Source organism: Cinclus cinclus, chromosome 9 (assembly GCF_963662255.1).
Source record: "Cinclus cinclus chromosome 9, bCinCin1.1, whole genome shotgun sequence".
In the NCBI taxonomy this organism is placed as follows: domain Eukaryota; kingdom Metazoa; phylum Chordata; class Aves; order Passeriformes; family Cinclidae; genus Cinclus; species Cinclus cinclus.
The window spans coordinates 29096804-29116233 of record NC_085054.1 but is presented as its reverse complement, the minus strand read 5'-3'; the positions used below and the strand labels follow the sequence as shown (position 1 = coordinate 29116233).

At 40.2% G+C, this 19430-nt stretch overlaps 1 protein-coding gene across 1 annotated transcript in view; it reads right to left on the bottom strand.

Moving 5' to 3' along the window:
• The window catches only part of TANC1 (tetratricopeptide repeat, ankyrin repeat and coiled-coil containing 1), a 56641-nt gene that overhangs the window by 30173 nt on the left and 7038 nt on the right, over positions 1-19430 (bottom strand). The window contains exon 2 of the mRNA XM_062498034.1: positions 2013-2216. Within this exon, the coding sequence (XP_062354018.1) occupies positions 2013-2216 (204 nt within the window). The remainder of the gene's footprint in view (positions 1-2012; positions 2217-19430) is intronic.

Genomic DNA, 19430 nt, shown 5'->3' with positions numbered 1-19430 from the left:
CATTCCACACCCACAGTCATTCCTGCAGCCTGTTCTAGCTCTGTCCTAAATCTAGTGCGGATTTTTAAAGTTGATATCACCAGAGTTACACCAGTCTCCTTCCAAGGGGGACAAAGCACAGATTTATACAATTCCATATCAATACTTTTTTAAAGTCATCTATTGCTTAGCTAGCAATTCTTAATGCTTTTTTGACTGCAGAAAAGCTGATTTCTCAGAAGATCACTGCAACTGTGTGTGTGCAGCTCCATTCTTTCCCTCTCACTAAGTCAGCACCAAGACGATCTGTAGCTGTACTGATCCCAGGGATTGCCTGATGCGGGACAGCTCAGTGCTCACAGGAAGAACAGTCCCCAGGGCCCCCTAGGGTAGGGCACAGACCTGCAGCCCGGGATGAAACCAGTTCTCTGACCTAGTCTAGTCTCAAGAATCAGGTGTGAGGATTAATTTGCTCATTAATTAGAAGTTTTAATTGAAGTTTAACTTCAAAACTTACTGAAGTTCTGTTGTACATTCATGCAACTCTCCCAGCAGTCACCTCTGGCATTCACTGATTTCAAAGGAAACCTTTCTCTGTTAAAGCATTATTGTATCATTAATGTAACAAAAGCAGCAAACATTTTTTCAAATGCAGCAGCAGCATCTTTAATTCATACCTTAAAGTCCACAATCCATTTTTTTTTGGAACATCCCTTATAAATCAGTACTTTCGTTCTTTTAGTTGAGCCTCCTAAATCAGACTACAATCAACTATTACCCCTTTAAGACAACAAATACTGGTTTAGCTGCACAGCTTTAAGATAAACAATCCAAAAAAAAGTTCATTCTAGCTTTGTAGTAGAAACTCTACTAAGAGAACTGAAATTAGGATTTTTTTTCTACCATTATTAGACAACTTCATCACTGCAATCCAACTTCAGCCTCCTGTGCAGTGACTCCTGAGCAGTCCTTTCTTCTTTCACTCACCGCATCCTCAAAGATCTCTAACTTGCTGTCACGCTACTGAAATAGAGAGCTTTGAAATCAGGACATTAGTATACTCTTGTTATTACCCCTGCCCCAGATACCAGACAGCTAATTTATATTAAATCATCTTCCATTAGCTAGGGCTTGGTCAAAGTCAAAGGAATAGCACAATGTTTCTGTCAGTCTCCTATCACCTGGTTAGGTCTTTGTACAAAATCATGATGCATAAATGCCAATGCATTCCCAGCACTGTAGAATCTTTGGGAATCTTTTCTCTTGGCTGTGGGTCACAGTGGAATGACTTTGCAGCCATTGTGAATATGGTTTTTCAGTCATGACTCATCCACTCTTCAGCATTTTCTGTGCTTACAAAGTCCAGCTTTTGACCCTCTGCTCCCAGACTTAATAAACTCAAACCTGTTGAGTGTCGCCACAGGAACAGGAACATGGAGAGTTTCACTTGTCCCTCCTGCCCTGATCTGAGTGAACGCAAGTGATGCCAGTGTGCTGGAATGATTTCTATGCACAGAATGCTGATAACAGGAGCCCCATGGGGCGCCATATTTAGCCTGGATCCCACACCAGTGGGTAGGCACCCCTGAGGACACAACTGCTGAAAACTAACAACTTTCTTGTCACTTCCACAGCAATTTATCTATTAATACATTTCTGTATGGAGAGACAAGTAAAATAAATGAACTGTAAAAGCCACAAACAACACTCACTCACACAGCCACTAACACATGCAGAAACAAAGCTTTTTGCAGCAGTCCTCTACCTGATAAACTAACCATAAATAATAACCAGGTTTAATCATATTCAGACACTTCAATATAAGTATCTGCAACAACAAATAGAATAATTTTTTGCCACATGAAAAAATACATTCTACTTAATAACCAATTACTTTTTTAACCTGAAAACATGTACTACTCTTGCGCTTGTTTTGAGTTTAATATGATTTTACTACTTTGTTTTATGCAACATTTATCAAAAACTGAGTTAATATGTTCTGAAGATTCCAGTTGCTCATTGTTTCATCTTACCTGGAGACTTCTTGTTTGCTCTTGCCTGCATCAGATAGGACTGGCGTGGCAGCAGGGGTGAGGATGGCAATGACATTGAGACTCCTTTGGCCAAGTTTGCTCTGTAATTGTCCTGGGAGCCTGGCTGCTCACCACTGGGGAAATCTACATTGTGGCCAGATGTTGCTGTAACCTGGGAGGCATCCTCCGGGCAGCAGTCAGCTGCTAAAAATAAAGTTTTGTCATCTGTTAGGTGATGTGCCAAAATAAACAGCCTAGAGTTGCATTGAAAGGTAAGTATTTAACAAAAGAAAACATTTGCCAGCAACAATTGAGTGTGACTCGCCCTACTGCCACCGCCACTGCAGAATCCAGATAACCACTGGGAAAATGTAAATACACAAGTAAGCAACATTTTGATTTAATGTAATAAAGAGAAAAAAGGGGGAGGGGAAATCTCAATTTTAACAGTCAGCACTTTTTGGATTTTATCCTTAGGGTTAACATCAAGTTTCCTATGAAGATAAAAGTATTTTTCAAACTATAAAGGTATTTTAGCATCACTGTATTGGCATTTCAGAACCACCCGAAATACAGTTTACTGAACTAGTTTAGTTAAAGGAGGGTTGGGTTACCCCTTACATGTAAAAAGGTGGATTACTAATAGGTACACTCAGAGATGGGCAGTCTAAGATTTGCTTTTCCACTTTCAGTGCTAATAAGAGGCCAAGGATTTTCTTTCTCTGTTCTTTTGAAAATTAAACTTCTACAACAGCCAATTTAAATACAGATTTAACATTTGCGATATCATTCTTCATTTTTCAATACAGAACATGTGAGTTTACTTCAAAAGGTGTTGAAAAACACAGTAGAATGGTAATGCAGCTAAATATAACTAGAAAATACTGGAATTTCTGTTAACAGCTTTTTACTAGATACATATCCAGTTTGCAATTTGGAATTTTTAAGTATTCCAGATGAACTGCTGAGGGGTAGGGTGTGCAAAAGGACTGGCACATCCACTTGCAACTCCTTAATTTCTATTTCCCTTTCAAAATGGCACAATCTGTGTAACTCATTGCCTTCTTTATCCTTCTCTATTGTATATTAAACATTACAGCATGGAGGAGAGCTGGATGGAACTAAATAGCTCTAATCAGTAAGTTTAGAGTATTTGATCATGACAGTAACAGGAAAGATATTTTACAGTCAATATACAGAGACACTACTGCATCTTAGCAATTTTTGTTCCAGCAGTACTCTGCTTTTTTATTTTCCTGATGCTGTGGAGAACAGGTTTCTATGACTCAGATTCTGAGAGCAGTAAGACTGAAAAGATAAAATCTAAAATGCGTACCACAGAAATTGCCCTCTTCAATCACTTCATTTCCTAATTATACAATAATCCTTCGCACATTACCGTTCACATCCCCATGGTGTTCAGACACAGCAGCTCTTTGGAGCAAAATCTACACCTTGAGAAAACCCAGTTGGCTTCAGCCTAAGGGTGGTGTACCCTCAGTGATGGGGAATGTGTTTGAACAGCACTGTGTTCTGCTGAAGCAGGAAAACTCCTGAGTTAAGTGTGAAATGGTGATACTATGGAACAGAAGACACCTATTAGACAAATAATCCAAGAAAGGAAGAACAGCACCCTGCTCCTCCAGGCCCTTTTTGAAAAGCTGTTAACTCAAGGCCAAACCCACAGGCGGGAGCTCAGGAACCATGCACACCAGGAATAGCAGGGAACCACCACAGCATGTAGAGCACAGTTCTGGAAGGCTGCCCCAGGCACAGGACACAACAGCTTTTCCCCAGAACCCCCTGATGGCACAAGAGCAGCTCCAGTGGGAGGCTAGCACAGCCCCTGGGCTTTTCTGCAGGCCAAGGCTCCCTTCACTCAGCAGGGACAGGCACAGGGCTGGCTCCAAGGCTCCCTTCACTCAGCAGGGACAGGGGACAGGGCTGGCTCCAAGGCTCCCTTCACTCAGCAGGGACAGGCACAGGGACAGGTACAGGGCTGGCTCCAAGGCTCCCTTCACTCAGCAGGGACAGGCACAGGGACAGGTACAGGGCTGGCTCCAAGGCTCCCTTCACTCAGCAGGGACAGGGGACAGGGCTGGCTCCAAGGCTCCCTTCACTCAGCAGGGACAGGCACAGGGACAGGTACAGGGCTAGCTCCAAGGCTCCCTTCACTCAACAGGGACAGGGGACAGGGCCCCCGAGGGGACACTGGGGTCCCTGCCTCAGCCAGGGGCTCCTGGCCCTGCAGAGCTGAGCCTGTGGCACCTGGCACGGACCCACAGGAGCATGGCCCCCACTGCAGCGTCCATGCCCGCACCAGGAGCCTCATCATCCTTTCCTATGTCTCTATATCTATCCTGTCCATTTTATTTATTTGAATCCTGCAGTCTCTATTTTGTGTAAACTGGACTGATGACCAATCTCCACATTTCATCCAAATAACAGAAAATTCCAATAACATTCCTGGCTCTACACATAACAAGATAAAACCCAAAATTACCAAGCTTGTGAGATAGATTATGGTAATAGATTACGCTTCCCAGACAGCAATTTAACATTAGGGAAACAATACTAGAAAAATGCATGAGAAATACCTTTCAAAATACAATTTGTTACAATGCCCAGATACTAGCAGATACCACACAAACACAAAATCCCAAAATTACTTGTTACTAACTTAAATGTTAGTAATTCAAAATATCTTAGCTACCAGAACAAAAACTCTTAAATTACATGACACTGCCTGGTACCTACCAGAGTATAAAACAGGCTGTGTCAGTTCTGGAGTGGAAGGAAGATGACCTCTCACAAGTTTGTCAGTGTCAAAAAAACACATAAGGGAAGGTCCTGTGAAACCCCACTTCCATTTTTTTTAAAACCTCTGAGTCGTACATTTTCCCCTGCCAAGCAGCCTCTGGACAAAAACCTTTCATAAGCATCAATTAACACCGGGGCTCTTACTCAGTGGTCAATGTAACCACAGAAACAACTTAAAAGTTTTAAAAACACACAAAAAGCTTGGACCTAATTCTTCATTCAATCTAAGCTTCTTAGAAACCAGAAGAATGCCACCTATTTTAACAAAATATTTGTAAACTGAGTTTGATGCGGATGTGGGAATTCAGATCTTTTTTTACCATGAAGGAATAGGATCACTACCTTTATAACAGTGAGAGCTAAAACAATGAGCATGCAGCCTCTCTGATCCTGGATATTGAGAGCATCTGCAGAGAAAACTATGTTCCATGGATTCTCTCAACAAGCCCTTCTGGGATGGCCTGTTTTGTCTGTCTCTCCCTTAACCTTTTTACTAAAGTGAAACAAGGCTGTCAACCCACTTAAGAAAAGCATCTGATATAAAATAATGCTACAAGAGAAGAAATCTTAAAATTCTGTAGTTCTGCTTTAGATGTTTTAAAAAGAAAAGAAGTGCAGGATGCTGCTGCTAACCGAGGCTCCCTGTGAGCCCCACGGAGTGAAGGACACCACCACGTGTGATGTGATAACACACTACCACAAGTTCAGAAGGAAACTCATGTGGGAAAAAGAAGAACAGCTGTAAGAACAAGGAAAGCCCCTTCCAGAACAAGGCATCTCTATGTCTAAGCAGTAAGAAACTGTTTAAGGATTACCAAACCCAGTGGGTTTGATATTCTTTCAATAGAACTGACAGGCAAGTGCACACAGAACTCTGTAACATGGCTCAGTGGCTGAGTACAAGGTACTTCATTTTTACTGCAAAACACTAAGCCCTGCCCTGGAAGGGTCGTGTCTTCCCAAACTGAAATGTTTCCAAGTGTGTGTGCGTGTGCTTGTGCACACAGGCAGCCCAGCTTGGGAGAGGGCAATCCAGGAGGGCAAGGTCCCAGTCTGCCCAGTCAGGACAAGGCAATCCAGTCACACCACCACCAGTGAGCAGGAGCTGCAGAACCATTCCTGCCAAGTGAAGCCTTCTGGGACGGGACACAGGCTGCTGCCATGGAAAATACACGCATCAGGGGAGAGCAACATTTCTTTTGCTCTCAAGACTCTGGGAAGACCAGAAAAAAAGAGAAAAACTAGCATGGAATAGGAAGAAAACACATTACAGCCTGAGTAAAGGAAGCAGTGAAGTGCACTGAGCAGGAAACGACCCAGGCAAAATTGGAATAAATGGTTCAAATGGCCAACCTTTGCCAACTCTGCTTGTACTTGACATTATTTGCTCACTTTCTGGCATTTATTTCTGCACTCTGGATTACTTTATCCGTACACAAAATATTATTGTTCTCCTGTAGCTCTTAAAAAAAAACCAATCAATTTTTAAATAAAACAGTGAAAAATAGAGGTTATTCAGACCACTGAAGTAATTTGCATATGTGTTTTAAGGGCAGGATTTTTTTTTAGGGAAGGTGCTTATACGTACAAGGAATACATAACTGGAATTAGCTTCTGAAAAGATATTAACCACATTAAATACTCAGTGCTCAGATAAAAGCTTAAGCTCTTAAATAACTGACAAGAGCAGCTGAAAGAGGGCAAAGCAATGCAAGATAATAAAAAACAACTCCATATTTTAAGCATGAAACAATGCTTCTTCTATTGCAAGATATTTTTAGAGTAACAACAAAAAGTCAAACTGAAACGTAAAAGTATTCCATTCCAAGTTCAGTGCTCCAGACAGTGAATGTGTACCTCATGCACCACAAATGCCCTTTGCTCTTAAAATTCAAAGCCTAATATCACAGAGCTTCTGGACAGAAAAAGCCAATTGGATTTACATATTAAGATTTTAAAAAGAAAACTTATTTTATTTAATGGCCTTTCAGTTTTCCAGAATTTTACTAGAAGCTTTGATGCTCTCATCTCAGTTCAGAGTGCATTAGCCAGAAATGCTGAGTGAGATGTAATGCAAGACAGGGGAGTTAAAACATGCATTTAGATGACCACAGTCAGCTGAGAATATAACCTTTACTGCTACAGGCAAGTAATTCTTAAAACACTCAATTTTAAAATAAAGATTAAATAGTGGGTCTGGTTCTTAAGAAAAGATTAGGCTTTTCTGCACAGCAACTCCACTTTTCTTTTTGAGAATAGCAATTTAGTTGCCACTAGCAATAAAACCAATAAATAAATAATAAAAAACCCCAAACAAACAAATGAAAAAAAAAACAAACAAAAATCCTCCAAAGCCAGTGACAGTGAATTTTTCAGCACATTTCTGTTTATCATTCCAAGTGCTGCATGTCAGGCTTGCAGGAGGGGCCTGGGAAAGGAAAGGAGGAAAGTAAAACTGGGGTGGTGGAACCTCATACGAGCGATCACAGCTCGTGCCTTTGAAAGCCATTTTAGATGTGAAAAAGAATACCAAGTATAATCTCAACTGCTTAATTGTATCTGATGATGTGAATACAAGAGGAAATTCTGAATTCAGAGATTTCATCCACCTTGCTCAGTATACAATACTCCAAAAGGGCAAGGCAGACAAACAAAATTAACTAATGATACACCAATCTACAATGGAATATAATGCAGAAATAAAGCCTCCAGTCTGCACAAACATTCAAAAGGCTGTACACTTGTATTTCAGTCAAAGATACTTACATGAAGATACCTGAATATAAGAGGAAGGAAACTAATGCAAATGCAAACTAAATCTCAAAGAGTACCGTAAAAATTCAAGTCTGATCTACCAGATCTCAATCAAACAAGACACAAGAAACGTCTATTAATATGGACCCTTTTTGCAGACCAAATTTAAAACAAAAAAAATCTAAACATGCAGGTAATCACTGGAAGTTTGATGTATACAAATCCGTAAGTACTTCAATAACTTTTATTTCAGAAATCAAAACCACCCATCTTGTTTCTCCAGATTCTCTGCCTTTAAAGCACTACCTTGCTACATTCTAAACGTTATCTTTTTGTTGACAAAATAATCTGTCCCTTGTTATTTGACCACTACTATTAATATCTAATAAGCCTTGAAGCTGGAAGTCCCAACTACTTACCCCACTGAATTTCTACTGACATCAATGAAATTTCCAGGCATACCATGTACTACATTTGATGCTCAACTTCTGACAGGATTTAGTGCAGGAAGAGCACTGCAAACTAAGCACAATACTGCCATTATTTGTGTTCCTTCAGGCCTGATACTGGGTCAACAGAATGACAACACTCATGCTACTCCAAAGCCATCTGAAATAAATGAGCATGTTCTGTAGAAACTCAATATACAGGATTTTATTTTCTTTTTAAATTAAAACACATTACATGTATTTTATACTGAATGAACTTTTGCTTAGTAAGTCAAAAAAAAAAAAAAAAGCAGATTCTCAAATGAAGGCAAGTTGCTGACTTTGGGACATGTTAAAGAAAACAAATGCAATTACATACTGGAAAACAGCTGGAAGTACAGAAACCTAACAGGAAATACTATTACAAATTTATCTCTGAAGCATTTTTAAGCATTTAAGAATGAAGAAGCTCTGTAGAATTTCTAAACCGATAATAATTAAGGAGTAGTTTTCGGTTACATTTTGAAGCTTACTACATATGCTCTATACTATCACCTCATCATATGCACAGCCAGGACTTCCAAGTAACCTGGTAGAACCTGAACTTGTACAAGTCTCCTGGCTCTGATTGCTTGAACTGTGTCACTAACATAAAATTTCTATGCTATATTAAAATAAAAACAGACAGGTCCTTTCAGCTGAGGCCAGAGGCAGAAGATCTCCTTGGGGTTACAGAGGTCAAGCTAAAAACCTCACGGAAATAAACTGGACAAAAAGTAAACCTGAACTATGAAAACACAGGAGAGAGAAGAAACACACAACTCTGTGGTTGGTGAAAGAAACACAGGCCAGAAATAGACAAAGAGCTGAGATTACCTTACATCTAGAAAATAAAGTGCATTAAGAAAGCAAAGCAAAAGACAAAGAGCAAGGAAAGAGAATGTGCACCCTCAGCAGAGGTCACAAGGTGAGACAGCTCTGCCAGTCCCACTGCAGAGACACCTCCAAGGAACTCTAGAGGACTCATAGACTTTGGAAGAGTTTAAAGAGAAAACACTTACTTGATGACAGTAAGGTAACAAAGAGGAGAAAGTACTACTTTTTACTTTGCTTCTGAGACTGACTAAAAGCCTTGAGAAATAAGGGGAAACTGGGAGTAACTGCTGAGCGTTTCCAGCTGTATATTTTACATGAGACATGTAAACACACCTATTACTTTTGGGGACACAGAAATTAATCTTCCTGTTTACCCTCCTCTTGGTTCCAAGCATTCTTCACATAGCTTTCTGTAACTTCAAGGTTACACGTGCAGAGTGGGTTTTTCCTCCTCAGGTTCTGTCCTTTACCAAGTATGCACATCACTGATGCAAGAAGGACAAGAGAAAAGAAAAATCAACGTACAGACAGTTCTCTCTATTGTATGGAAATAACTATGTCTGCAGGGCTGCAAAGACAGATTTCTTCATGCTGCAGAACACCAGAAAAAATCTGGATGCAGAGAAATATGTATATCTGGGTTAAAACATGGGTTTGTTTGAAATGTTGTTCATTTGGCACATCTATTTACCTAAGTAGGATACCAACCACTTCATCTTCAAACCCACATTCAGAAATAACTTCCATGAGTTTTGCTTGCAAAAGCTGTTCTACACAACTTGCTGCCTACACAGCTCTTCTCACCTGTGTTCATGTATGTTTGCACAAATTGATAATTACACAGGTGCATGTTTAAACACACTTATTTTGCTTCATTTAGATTTTATCTACTTCTACAACAGCCACCTACCTACCTACCTATCAATGCCTCCCAGCCACATCTAAATAAACCCATTTTAACAAAACGTTTGTAGAATTTATAGTGAAGTAACTGCAGGGTCTGAGCTCAACTATGAATCTCTAATAACTGCTCTTGGTGCTGCCTGAGGCATCATTTTTCCAGAAGTGACATTCCCACGTGACAGCCTTCCACTAGATCAAGGCAGATGTTATTTCTACAAAGACATTCTACAAATCTTCAGCAAAGCACTTCAGTCTCTCTCTGAAAGCATCAGTACTTTTTCAACCTTCTTTTTCAAGGTAACACTGAATTTAAAAATCTATTAAAACCTACAATCAACATTCCCAGCAGCTGTATTTCAAAAATGTTATGCACAGCTTCATCTCTTAAGCCTTTATGTCAGGGCAAATGAAAAATTCTAGTATTAAAATCCATATAAAGCTACTGTTAAAAATAAAGCACTGATTTCTTTTTGTGCTTTAACCCTTTTACACTTTTTAATATTCCAGCTGTGCCTGCCTTCAATCCATTCCTACTCACACCAGTTCCACAAGGCCAGCAGCTGTAAAACCCATCAAACAGAGTTAACACACAAACAGGAAGTTCAATTCAAACAGGAATCATCCCACTCAGATCTACATTACACAGACTTCCAGGCATTTTTGCATGCAGCCCATGGGACAGCTGGGGCTACTTCAGTTCAAGAAGAAGCTGCTGCAGTTTAGCCTAAACCCCTTCCAGTTGGACTCTAAATGATCACACATGGTCAAGGCACAGCTGCATCATGCCTAGTGTCCCTCCTGTGCTGGCTGGGCTGCCCATTATGACCCACGGAGCTTTTAGTACCTTCCAGCTCCTCAGCATCACTCCTAAACCATGAATATACTCAAAAAAGACAATGCAGTCTTCCTTGTGTTCAAGGTGGCCCTACTGAGATGTGCTGTCTCCTTCCTCCCACATTTGGAAGCTCTGAAACACCTGGAAACTTTTCCAAAACTTCATAAGCAAACAATCAGGCCCATGTGCCCCCAGAGCAGAGAAGGACCTGAACTTACTACTGCATTCCTCTCTCCAACAGCAGCTGCAAGAATGCCCATGGCCACATCAACAGTGTTACCTTTCTGGTCAGTTCCCATTGCTGGGGTGCATTTCTACTCTCTTCAGAGAGTAGGAAATTTAAAGCTCTTGCTGCAATTCCATATCCAAAGGGCAGTGAAGTGGGAAAACTCTACAATCAAAAAAACCCCTCAGCTTCTCCCTGCTTTCACTTTAAGAAAGGAAGATGAGTGAGAAAAGTAAGCTCTACAAAGACTAATGTTCTTTGCCTCGCTTCACATCTTCTCTAAAAGTGGAGAAATGTCTTACAGCTAAAAGAATTGCAATGTCCTTTAGAACAACAGAGAAAGCTAATAAACTGGACATAACTTTACAGGAAGCCCTGGTGCAACAGAGAACAGAACAAAATGCACATATCTCTCTTTAAACTATTTTTTTTATATTTGAAGATGATGTGAAGCCAAAATCTCTAAAATCCACTATATAAATTATATAGTTTCTTTTAAAAAGCTTTTCCTGAACTTCTTGCTCAAGCTCTCACCAGTCAGGCATTATTCACCAATTTTTTTCCCAATACTTGGTTTCCATAACATCTAATTAATAATTAAATGCCGGAGCTCTGCTTAAAAAAAAAAAAAAAAAAAAAAAAACAAAAAAAAAAAACAAAAAAACCCAAACAAATAAACAAATCCACCAAACCAAAACTTAAACCAAAAAATTTCCCACGCTCTAACAATCTTTCCTTGCTGCTCAGAAATACAGCAGCATTGAATTTGCAAAAACAGAGAAAAATCTTCTTTTGCACACATGAATACAGACTGATGTCATGAGCTCCTAAAATAAAAAGCCATGCTTTCTGACATACAGGAAAAAGGTTTTCCCAGGCTTCAGATTTTAATCAAAGTCTGGTCAGAGCTCCATGCGAAAGAGCCAAATTTTCTTTTTGAGCCAAAACCAACTTCCATCTAGTATTTTACCAAAAAAATGTACCAGTGAAAGCCTCACCACAGGAATCTTTAGCCTGTCTGTTTAAACAACCCCAGATGGTGACTTCAAGTCAGCAGCACACATAGAATGAACAGGATGTCTTTGGTCTTGCTCTGTGATCATTTCTGTGCACCCCTGACATAGTGTCTGCTTTTTCCAGTCAGCATAGCTCCCATCATTCAGTCATTTAGAAAGGAACTCTGGCAGAGCACAAACTTACAACACCACAGAAATTTCCTGAAGAACAACCTATTACCTGCCAGATGAACTCAGAACTGGCTTTTGCAAAAGAACAGTGAAAGTACCCTCCCCTTGTAGGCTCAGTGTAACTGTACAGTTTTAAAAGTGCAATGCAAGACATGTATATAACTTGCTTTCAAAGAAAACAGGACTGCTGTTTTAAAGGTTCCAATAAACAAGGATACGACAGCTTTATTACACTCCGTTCTTTATATATTTAAGAAGCATACAGATTTATTTGTATTTTACTCTGGGAGTAAGAAGCTTATGTTGCCCAAGAGCATATATGTACTCATGGATAATTTGGGATCAAACTCATCTGAAAATCAGAAATATTAGTCTACATTAACAGTCTGAAGTTAAAAATGTTACTCTGAAAAACAGGCAACTTTCACTCAGGTCCATGAGCTTTCCAGCCACTGCAGCAAAGAGTTCAGCAGGCCTGGCACAGAGCAGGCAGTTCATAGCAGCCACCAACACCTGCACAACCACAACCAGGGCAGCATAGCACACACAGCCTGCTCTCAGGATTTCCAGGACCACCTGCTCTCACTGGAGATGCAGAGCAAGTGCCCTGGAGGTGCCTTCCAGGCAGGCCCACACCTGCAGCTCCTGCTCCCCAGGCAGCAGCTGGGCAGGGAGCTGCCCCCAGGGACAGGCACTGCTGCACCACAGGAGACATTCCTGGGTGTGCAGTGCTCAACTCCTCTGGGTATAAAACATGACAGTAATATTCATACCTGGGTCTTTCTTGGTCCCTCTGCCACCCTCTCGGCTCTTTTTCAGAACGGCCTTTAACATTTTAAATGTTGCTCCTAGATGATAACAGAGAAAAACAAAAATAAATGCAATGTCTATTCACACAAGTTGAAACAAAAAACAGACAGGATCAATACAACTCAAAGAGTGAGGTAATTAGGAGAAACTTTCCGGTAGTCACATTTGTTTCTTACAGTGTCACTTGGTTAAGCAAAGTACTGATGCACAAGGAACATTTCAATACTTGAACTACGCAACTAAGAGTTTGCTGTCTTCTGAGTACAGAAAAATAATGCAGCATTCTCCACATTCCACATCCAATTGCAGTTACAGGGCTAAACCTGAGTAAGTTGCTGTAAGACACTCCAGCAAAAATAAACTAAAATTAAGCTCTAACTCCTGACAGGAGTTCAGCAGCCTGACTGGCAGCAGTGGCAGAAGCCTGGTGCCAGCTGGGAATGCCAAGTGCAGCAATGTACAGGGGGATAACAGCAGGACACAGCTCCACCCCCATTCTGTCCCCACACACAGCACACAGGGCACCTGAGTAAGAAACTCCTCCATCCCTCAATGCTTCCTGCCTGCCACATGGCACACTTCACAGTCAACCACAAGTGAGCACCAACTGCAGTTCTCAGATCAGTATAAAGTGTAAGAAAAATATATTTGGGTTGATAAACCTGAAAGACAGTTCTTTCATACAAGTAACTTCAGTTACAGAGCAAGGAAAACAGAATGAAAGAAATTATGAAGAGTAGCTCTTACTCAAAAAGCTTTCTGGGAGCATCTGTGAATCATAATTTCATTTGTTTTCTCCATTGAAAAATTCATAAGATACCTCATTTTAGAAAACTTACAGTATGGAATATGCAACAAGAAGAAGGGGAAAAAAGTAAACTGGCTATGCTGTCTTATGTAACAGACTGCCATGAACCCCCATGTGAAACCAACAGGAAAAGCAAAAGTCTTCCATCCAAATACTATGGATCCCTCAGAAAGGAATTTATTCTCTTCGTTTGATGAAATAAAGCAGAGAAAGAGAAATCAGGGACAGCACAGGATCTGTGCTGAGGGTGGCTGTCCCTGGTGTCACACATGGGCACAGGACACACACAGCACTGACACCACTGCCCCTGTGCACTGCCAGACCCAGGCTCTGCAACGCTTTTAGCTGCTTCCCCAAGGATGGAAATGAATCAGCCCTCTCCAATTCCAGTATCAAGAAAATTGAAAAAGCTCACAAACACATCCCCAAAACAGGATCACCTAACCAAAATATGAAATACACTAAAAGGAAGCAATTTATGATTACTTATTTGACACAAAGCAAAATAAATTTATCCAAATACGCATACAAAAACCACCCACCATGTCAGAAAGCCTGCATTATGCAATGATAGGGCCTGAAGCTGTTCATGAATTTCAGAATCTAAGGAAGGTATTTTACATGCATAGCTAGAATAGAGGGGCAGGATAAAAAAGGAAGACCAGAAAAGTCACATATTATATTCAACTTTCTTATTTTGCAAATACAACAAGTTATGAATTTTCTATTTACCAGAACAGAAAGGCTTGATATAGAACTGAAACTCTACAGTATAATATGGATAAGGGTTAATGAGAGACCAAACAAAAGGAATCAAGAACAATTCCATCCTAGATTTTCTCTCCTTGGAATTGAGGCCAATTTCCCTACTGTGCAAGGAGTTCTACAAGCATCTATTCCAACACAGAACAGAACCAGTATGCAAGATGGTTGCTTATTCAGACCACATTCAGAGCAGATATGAAAGTGCCTACTACCTGGAAATAAAATTAATTTCCTTCCTTTTCAGCTTCAAGTGATGTATTTCTTCATACCCACAGTTCACACCTCAAGAACACCAACTAAAGTGAACAGTGATAGTGTGCATTTATAACTTCTCATGCCTTGAACCAGGCACAAGATATTAGACCTGGTTTTGTTATAAAGATAACTGTAGGAATAGGATATTTTCCAGTAATGCTGGCACATTGTCTTTCTAAGCACACCGCACTTTGTCTCCTCACAGCTAAGCTCAAGTAGAATCACTCCCTGACTCAGACTTCAGGAACCCTTTCAGCTACTGCAAGTTCTTCACTTTGGTAAACAACTCTAGTTTACATTTTCTAAATTCCATTTTTTAAATTCTGCCATGAAACCACTTGTTTGGTGTTTGCTGGGGTTTTTAAAAGATTTTTAAATTATCATTCCCATTTTAAAATGCGTATTAGATGTGGACTTGTTACCCCAGAATGCAAATAATAACACCCCAACAGAACATTTCTGCTGGTGGAATTGAAGATGCTGTCAGCTGCTGACAAAGGTGGATTCCCAGCTCACACCAAGACCATTTCCAAATGGGTGCTGTCCTCCCACCAGTTCAATTGTTTGTCTCCAGATGCAGAAGACATTCCATACAACTGCTTCCTGCTTAGAGCATGGAGGGAAAGGGCAGAAAGTCCCTCTATTCTAGAATTTGTAACAATCAGCTTCTTTATAAAAGCTTTATAAAACACAGGTCTTAGGCAATGGAAAGAGTCAGGAGCACAGGCACACACAACAGTTCATTTCTCAACCTAAGTACTTCATTACCTGAGGAATCCCCTCTGAAAAGCAGAGATTGAAAAACCTCTCCACATTTCCCCTATGCCTGCAAGTCTCTCCTTAAAACTCACCAACTTCCTTGTGTGGGAATGTTTTCCATGCAAAGCTACTAATGAAGATACCAACATCAGTAACAGGATAATTCACAGCTCTTGTTCCACCTCCCTCACCTTTCAGAGGGGGTTCTTTTCAAAGATCTACCCATAGGAGTTCACTACTGCAGAGGGCAAATGAACTAATCCCACATGGCAGGGAAGCACCTGAGCTAATGGCCAGAATGCCTGACATTTACACTCCTTACATTACTACCCACAGCTGTGTTCAAGCTTCCTTATTTACATCCTGAAAAACAGTGAACATCTATTTGCAAAGAAATAAAGGGTAGAACATCTTAGACTACTGTCTCCACAGAAGTATTTGAGGATTTGCCCCCTTTCAGTGTGAGATTTATTAAACACATACTTTAAATAATCTGTACTTTTTAAAAGTGTATTCTGCATTTTTTAATCCAGAGATTCAAACATTTGAATCCCAAAATCCTAAGCTTCAAAAGAAAACTTCATTTAGTCAGAACTGCTTTCACTGCCTATAAACACATTCAGAGTGTCATTGTATGCGTCACACAGAAAAGGTCCAACACTTCCCTTTTCTGGCAAACAAGAGGAATATACGGCAAAAAACAATACTTAAAGGAGCAAGGTATTACTGATATAGCAAATCAAGACAGCAAGTAAAAAAATCCTTTAAAATTACTACTACACTTGGGCCACCAATAGCTAGCATTTTGTAATAAACAGAGGACATATCCCCAAATATGAGACTACTAATTCATGAATGAACAGACCTTTGAAGAGAACAGTGTTTTAACTTTTTTTTTTTAAGATACAACTTCCAGTGAGATGTATTTCTGCTATGATGATTGAAATGCATGAATGAAAATGATAAAGCATCCACTGGAGAGGTCTGTCCCTACAGCCAAGTAGCATATATATTGTTTCCAATAGGGTATATTTAACCAGACCCACTAAGGTTTAACAGTTATTACTGAAATACTTTTATACAATACCCTAAACAATTATGGTCTTTGTTCTTTGTAGGTGTTTCTCATGCAGAAAGGTCAATACAGGTACAAAATAGATAGAATACTGCCAAGCTGTAGTACATTTGTGCCATTTGCTCTTCACTCAATCATCTAATTATTGTTAAACTTAGCTATGAGATACTTCACATTTTCTCCCTCTCACTTGACCCAGTGAAAGTTATGCAGTGGTTTAAAAAGAAACTGCAAAAGAACAGCAAGGTTTCCAGTTTGCTGTTCACTTCTGAAGTGGGATTATGCCCTGAAGCACTATTAAAATACAATAAGAGCTGAAAGATGAGGAAGCATGATAAAAACCTCATTATCATGCTAGCTGCTAGAATGTGCTTTTGCAGTATCTTTTTTTTCCCACCAGTCTGGATCTAGATTTCATTTCTCAGATGCCAGAGCTGTAAGTATTCTGCCCTGCAATAACCCAGTTTTCTGCTACATTACCCTTTTACCAAATCGCTGATTATTTCGGCCAGCGTCCCTGAGGGCTGCCAGCACAGGGGAAAAGCTGGTCGCTTCACTTGACTGCTGTCCAAAAATCCTGGGCAGGTGCCAGAGACCACAAAAGTGACTCGTTATCACCATTTCAGAGCTTACTGCTCCCCAGCTACTTGTTACTACCCTGAAGCACTGAGGAAGCTGATCTTCACTGAAGCAGATGGAGAGCATTCACAAGCCAGAACTATTCACTTCAAAGGTCGTAAGCCCTGTTTGAACCAAGCCCAAGGATTCAGCAATCATGCACATGGAAAATCACTCAATCACAAGAGAAATCACCTGTCTGGCTACAGTGGGAAAGAAGAGCAACAGCAGTTAACACAACCTGAAAACCTTACCTGTTCACAGCTTTTCCTTGTATGAAAAATATCTGGCCACAGCAGAGGTGTTTTAGACTTTTTGATTCCTATTCTGCTGAGACCCTCCAAAAAAAATGCCAAGACCACAGCCATCTACCTTTTTCTGCAGAGTTTTCCCTTTCTTCAGTTATGACTTACAAAACAAAACAAAAACTAATTAATCCCAACAAAACCCCAAACCAGGTCAGAATTATGTCCTGAACAAAAGAGGTGACTTCTTTCATCATGACACCTACTTTGCAGGTTTTCAATGAATCTAGTGTGCCTGAGAATTCTATTTTTTAAAAGAAACATCACACTAATAGAGATAGCTGTAGTTTTCTGAGTGATAATATGACACTGATAAAACTCAAAGCTTCTTTCTAACTCCTCATCATATCTAGCTCCAAATCTCCTATATTCTTCATTCTTCTTATCAGGTATTTTCAGGATTTTATTCTCTGCTTTTTCATGGAATTTTCCTCCTGTTTCACTAAGAGTTTTCTCCTAACACTACAGATTTCTGTTTAAACACAGACCAGAACATGTACCCATATTTGGTGTCAATCTTTTCTTCCCTATGTCAGCTACCCTTAGCAATTCTGGGACAGTATGTTTTCTATAAACCCTAATCATAAAATACCTGATCTTGAAATGGCTGAGAATCACAGCCACTAACTTTTTCTAGAAATCAAATGCAGAGCTCCATCCAGAATCTGTACACAAATAATACATTACTTCCTGCTTCACAGGCAGAGATGAACATATTTTTTATTAAGTAAACACTTCTGAAGATTTTAATGTGGCTTCTAAAATATACTACTCCGATGACAAATGGATGCTGATGTTTTCTTCCTTAGGATAACTATTGTTAACTTTATTTACTAGAGGTGGAATGGTATGTGTGCAACAACAGTTTGAGATATCCAAAGTGACAGAAAGGAAACATTAGGACTCACTAGGACTTAACTTTGATTAGGGCAGAGTCACAGAATGGCTGAGGTTGTTAAGGACCTCTGGAGGTCATCTGGTCCACCCCCTGGTCAGGACAAGTCAGACAAGAAAACCTTGGAAACCTCTATCAAAAATACAAAGCAAAATTATTTCCGTCAGAAAACACAACTAAATGGATCCCTGTGCTGGCTTTGGATTAGACAGTTAATAACAATTAATATAATGTGACAGTACCTCCTGCAACCCTCTTCCTCCTAAAAAATTTTTTTAAAAAGCAAGTGCTAAGTGACCCTATAATGGGAGAATGAGCAGGAACAGAAAGCTCAAACATACTGGACTGTCCAGGACACATTAGCACAACTGCACAACTACACACACACACAAAGAAGGGTATATATCTTCGTGGACAAAAAAATTGGCAAACTTTGGAATTAAACATTAATGTTTTTGAGGATGCCTAAAGAACAGACATTTAAGTCACATAACCCAGAAAGCACACTGACTATCTGTATATACTGCCTCTTCAACCTTAGAGCATCTCAGAACACAGGCAGCTCCCAGCAGCCTGCAGGAAGGGAACAAACTTATTTCCATCTCACCTAGGAGGAACAAAGCCCAGTTTTCTCAAGGTCATGCTGGTGGGGCCTTTACAAGACGGCCAGCTGGGTCAGCCCTGTGCTCCTGCTGCATTGGGCCAGATTCAATTCATCTTCTCTGTGCTTAGAGGAGATGACATGGCAAAAAAGAAGGATCCCACACCAGGTACAGAGGAAGCAAAGACACTCACTCCCCTGAATCACAACAAACTGCTCGATCAGCTTGGCTATTTCCTGAAATCTCCCTCATTGGAATGAGGCAAAACACAATTATTACCCTCCCTGCTTTCCACCTCAGATCCTAGGACGGTGCCTTTTTCTCTCTCTCATGAAATGCAAACCTTGCATTTTTTGATTACCTGCTTGTGCTATTTTATGGACCAGACTCAGGCATTCTTCTGTAGTGTAAACTCTAAGGAAACACTAACATCCATGTTCTCCCAGCTCCTTTTCCCTTGCAGCACTTCCCACTTCAGTGTACAAGGCTGAGGCACT